The sequence below is a fragment of the Gavialis gangeticus genome, unplaced genomic scaffold, assembly GCF_001723915.1.
Source record: "Gavialis gangeticus isolate Ggan-Ray unplaced genomic scaffold, GavGan_comp1, whole genome shotgun sequence".
Classification (NCBI taxonomy): domain Eukaryota; kingdom Metazoa; phylum Chordata; order Crocodylia; family Gavialidae; genus Gavialis; species Gavialis gangeticus.
In genome coordinates, this window is record NW_017729009.1 from 21,462,423 (window position 1) to 21,467,244 (window position 4,822).

Here is a 4,822-nt window from a genome sequence, read left to right on the forward strand (position 1 = left end):
AAATGTTGCTCCACTTCTCCAAATGTTCTTGATGTTACTCTGAGTTGGAGTAACTCTCTCAACTTTTTTTTATGATAATTTTCCATGCATCAGAGTATCAGGCCTGCTCCTGCATGATGGAAAGAGACTCCATCTCCTGGTTGAAACAGGGAACCGTTTCTTTTGCACACTGGGTAGAAGCTTCAGGGAGATCAGAATTTGTATCCCTGTGTTTAGATCCTGGACCATTGCCTAAATACACTGTTTCCTGTTTGAGCATATGCTTTGCTTTAATAGAAGGGAGACTGTTCGAGTGTGTGTAAACCACTTCTGTCATCTGCAGCACTGACTATAAATGTGCATAACCCTGGGTTAGGTGTACAGCCAGCAGGCAGCAGTACTGTAATGCCATAGTGCTTTTCACTTGCTGGATAAAATTCTGCATTTCAGAGGATGGGAGGAGGATGCGTGCCAATTGGATTGCGAGAGTGTGCTCCTTTTATGTCTGTTTACAATGTCAGTTGCTTTTAATACATACCTTTCCACAGACATTTCACTGTTTTCCTTATGAAATGAATGGCATTGGCAATCTGCACATGTGGCTTTCTGTGCATCTCCTGAGTCTGACAAAGCTGTTCTTTGAATTTCTTTTACAGAAACATATGCTCTGGAAATGGAATTGGAGCTTGCTGCAATTAAAGCCAAGATTGTGAAGCTTTATATGAGGATGATTGCAGTAGGAGTTCACAGACCATTTCTCTTCCCATTATTTCTGTACACATATAAATGTTATTATCATAGACTCATGACTTCCCTGAGTATATGGAATAATAAGGAGTTGAGCACACCAGCTGGAGGGTGGAAGGAGTGGATGGGATCTGTATCCTTTTCCATGGGCTGATCCAGGATTTTGAAAGTGGGGCTGCAGTGGGTGTGGCGCATTATCACTTACAGCACAACACATTTTTCTCCAGCTAAAGAGAAACTAGAAGCTTTACAAATATGGTAAGGGGCTTGCACTATATTATTCAGTTTAAGGTCAAAACAAAAAAAGAAATATCACCTTAGGAATGTGCACTAATTTGCTAGAGTATATATAACTTTTTTTAAAAAGATCAACAAACTAGGCAAAAGGATATTGTATCATTAGCCCTGAAGTCATCATAGTTAAATGTACATCCCTTATTCACAATCATAAGACAAAATCTAGCCTCCTTAAGCATCTTGATAGTGCTTCCAATACTTCACTTAGTCATTTCTACACCTGTTAATATTACCACACCCAAGTAATGGGTGTAAAATAGAAGACACACATTACCCAGAATGGCTAACAGGCAGCATAATTGCAGAAGAAAGGCTGGTTTAAATAATGAAACAGCAAGACCATTTAAAAGGATAGAGGGTTGTTAACACTTGTGGAGTGGAGAGAGATTAACAGGAATCAGGGGAATGGTAATGAGCCAAGAAGTTATTTGACATTCTCAGCACCATCTGAATAGATTTGCCACTGCCCTTCCAAGGCAGTTTTGTTTAAAGTTTGAGTGGAGCAGGAATCAAGGTGGGGAGAGAGGGGATGCGGGGGGTACAACTGCCCCACTCCCTGTCTCCTTTCAGCAGGTCATCGTGCTTGTTGTTTCTTCTTCTTCAAAGTTTCTTTGGGTTGTTCTAGCTTGTAAAACCTTTGAGGTGAGACTAAGCCTCACAGTCTTGATTGTGGCCTTTGGACATTTTCATACTTTAAAGCATTATAAAATTTTTAAAAATCCCAAGAATGGGATTATAGATAATTGAGAGAAAATGGGTTAAAGTCTGAATTGTTTAGAAAAGTGCTTGGATTTCTTACAGGAGCTCACACTTTCCTTTACTATATTGGAAAGTTCAGTATTTTCCTAGAACACAAAACTTTCAGTGAAAAATATTCATCACTCATGGCTAGAGAGACAGGGGCACAGATGCTGCAGTGGTGAGTCCACAAATTCCACAATGGGATAGGAGAATCATCAAATTCATTTATCAGAAGGTTGATGTTTCTGAAAGACAATGCTCAGATTGTTACCATCCTGTGACCAGCCCAAACCATGTCTTCCATCTTACCATGATTTATAAACAGACCTGGACCCAAACTTGATCATTTTTGTGAGAGCTGGCTGATGGGAATCAATATCTGACGGACCCTTGGCTCTGGATTTGCAAACAAAGAACTCTTTTTAGCTCTAGAAGGAAGAGACTCTTTATTTAACCAACAGATTTCAAATAGTAAAGACAGCTCTGGCTTCTGACAGATATGGGAAGAGGCAATTACCGTAGCTTTAGGTCTTCCTGTTTTAAAATTCAAATAAAACCATCATTCTATGGTTACTTGATTTTTTTTTTTAAATGGATTTTATGAATATCACCATCTTACATTTCAGGACATACCACAGTAAAGAGCATTAGCTCTGTAATCATACTTAAATAAAATGGCATGTTCCTGCTGAATCCACCTGACTCGGGCACATATGGATCTATCACTACTCGAGTGAGTGCTTCTTGCAGATCCAAGTATGGGACATTTCACAAGTGACTTTGAGCAGAGTTCAAGCTAAAGACACACACCATTTTCTGTATCAGAGTAGAATTGTTCTTCTGTCTGAATCCATTGTACACACCAGAAAAGGATTCAGTTATTTGCATGAAAGAAAACAGGTTTATTTCAAAAGGAACAAAAATCCAAGACATAACATGGAGTTTCATGGAGTTACACATTCATACAAATGTGTATTATACTGATAGTATCACAATCAACCCTTGAGGATCTACCAACTGTCATGACCAATGATATTAAAACAGGTAATAAATATTTTTTCCTCTCTCTTTCTCCTTGAAACAATTTAAAATATTAGCTGCCAATCATAGGGTGGCTTACCCTACTAACCAGGGAACTACATTATATTCTTTTCAAATTATGTGCATATATCAGCATATTGTATTGAGAATCAGAACCAGATCTCCTCCTAAATAAGCTCTGGTCCATAGTTTAGTGAACAGAAGTAAATATATTCGCAGTGAGATCAGTTTGACTATCTCAGTGCTTCACCCCTGGCACTGACTTCTAGCACAGTTTTTAAAATTATTCTTAACCCAGTAACACTATATATACATTCCTCATTTGTACAATACCAGGATAATCGTAACTAGCCCCTTTTAAGATTCCTTCCATATTTAACACCCATAAAGCTATCCAATCCATCCGATACAGATTGCACACACCAATCATTACATAAAATGTATGTCAGAATTAACATTCTGGTATCATATCCAGGCAAGACTCACTGTCAAGTACAGTAAAGAGGCAAAAATGGGGCCATTTTCAAAACTTATTTGAAGCTCAAGTAGGAAATCTTGTGGAAGTTCCTATTCTCTTCTCTAAAAAAAAATACCATACCTTCTAAGCTATTATAAGGGTTTCTTGCTTTTGTTTCAAGAGGACCCAAAATAACCCACTTTCCCATTTACTTCCTTCTGCTAACTTATTATTGACTATGGCCATGCACAGTTTCCTGAAATCACTGTACTGCCAATGCTGGCATTCACATGAAAAAGCACAAAAATGGTGAGAAAAAATGTTTTATTTCTAGCCACCAGAGCTGGAAGCAAACATATGAAAAATAAGACACTTGACAATGTCCTTTAAAAGTCAACCAAGTCTTCTACAGACTCTGTACACAGGAAGAATAGATTTAACTGCCGCATAAAACTGGCCACCATTTCTCAAAGGTCAAGGATTGGTCTGAACAATTATGTTAGTAAAGAAAGAGTAAGAGCTACACCAAACATGAACCATGGGATTGCTGACACAGTTGACATCACCTCACAGCTGAATTAGACAAAGTGAAATCACAGTGCTCCACATCAGAGGACAAGTTAATATATTTACAACTGATATCTATCATACAAAAACATCAAGTCATATTTAAGGGGTCAATTTCCTTTCTGTTCAGATGTAAAATATGAAACAAACATTGGAGTCATTTCTTTTTTAAAGATCTGCAGAACAGATTTCACTTTTGCCAAAGTAAAAAATAAAATATATTGTATTGCAGGACTTCTTAATCCAAGCTGATTTTTTTCCCCCAGTAATTCCACTTTGCTTTCCTGCTTGCCATCATCATTATTATCCACCGGGGCAGTCTGTCACAAGACAAAGAGTTTTAAGTGCTTTGCAATCTTTTATCGATGCTCTGATCTGTAGGTGGGGAAAGTGTCTGTTCGATGAAGCTTCAGCGGGCTTGAAACATCTTTTGCAAATCAAATGCAAGAGAAAACAAAACAAAACTTAGTCAAGCAGGTAGAGTATCTGTGCATGGTACTTTATTACAAAACTGGCTAAGAATGAAATACATGTTAGGTAACTTAAATTACTTGAGGGAAAGACTGCCCCCATGCAATCTATTGTACTGAGCCAGCAGTACAGGACTGAGGAGGGACTTTGGAGAACTGCATTTCCCTTCATGGTTCCATTCTTGCTCTCAAGTGGAACTAATCTGCTAGTGATCTCCATGTATTGGCAGAGATCACTTTTTCTCCAAGATGACTCAGTTTTGCTAGTTGATATGCTGAGTGGGAGAGGCCAAGGCTCTACCCATTCATTCCTGGCACTCCTCTTCTCTCTCCCTGTTGCTTTGACCCCAAAGGTCCAATGCAGAGCAGGAAAGGATAGCCTCACATCTATACATACTCCAGTGGAAGTATAGAAAACCATGGCCTTGAGTAAAGGTGTAAATAGAGCTGCGTTAATATGGATTTGCTCAGACTGAGTGACACATCACTTTTCATTCATCACACTGGGAACATTCACCAATGC

At 38.6% G+C, this 4,822-nt stretch overlaps 1 protein-coding gene across 1 annotated transcript in view; it reads right to left on the reverse strand.

Moving 5' to 3' along the window:
* Positions 1–3,569: 3,569 nt before the first annotated feature.
* DOK5 (docking protein 5) overlaps positions 3,570–4,822 on the reverse strand; it is a 113,843-nt gene continuing 112,590 nt past the window's right edge. The window contains exon 8 of the mRNA XM_019510215.1: positions 3,570–4,256. Within this exon, the coding sequence (XP_019365760.1) occupies positions 4,189–4,256 (68 nt within the window). The 3' untranslated portion in view covers positions 3,570–4,188. The remainder of the gene's footprint in view (positions 4,257–4,822) is intronic.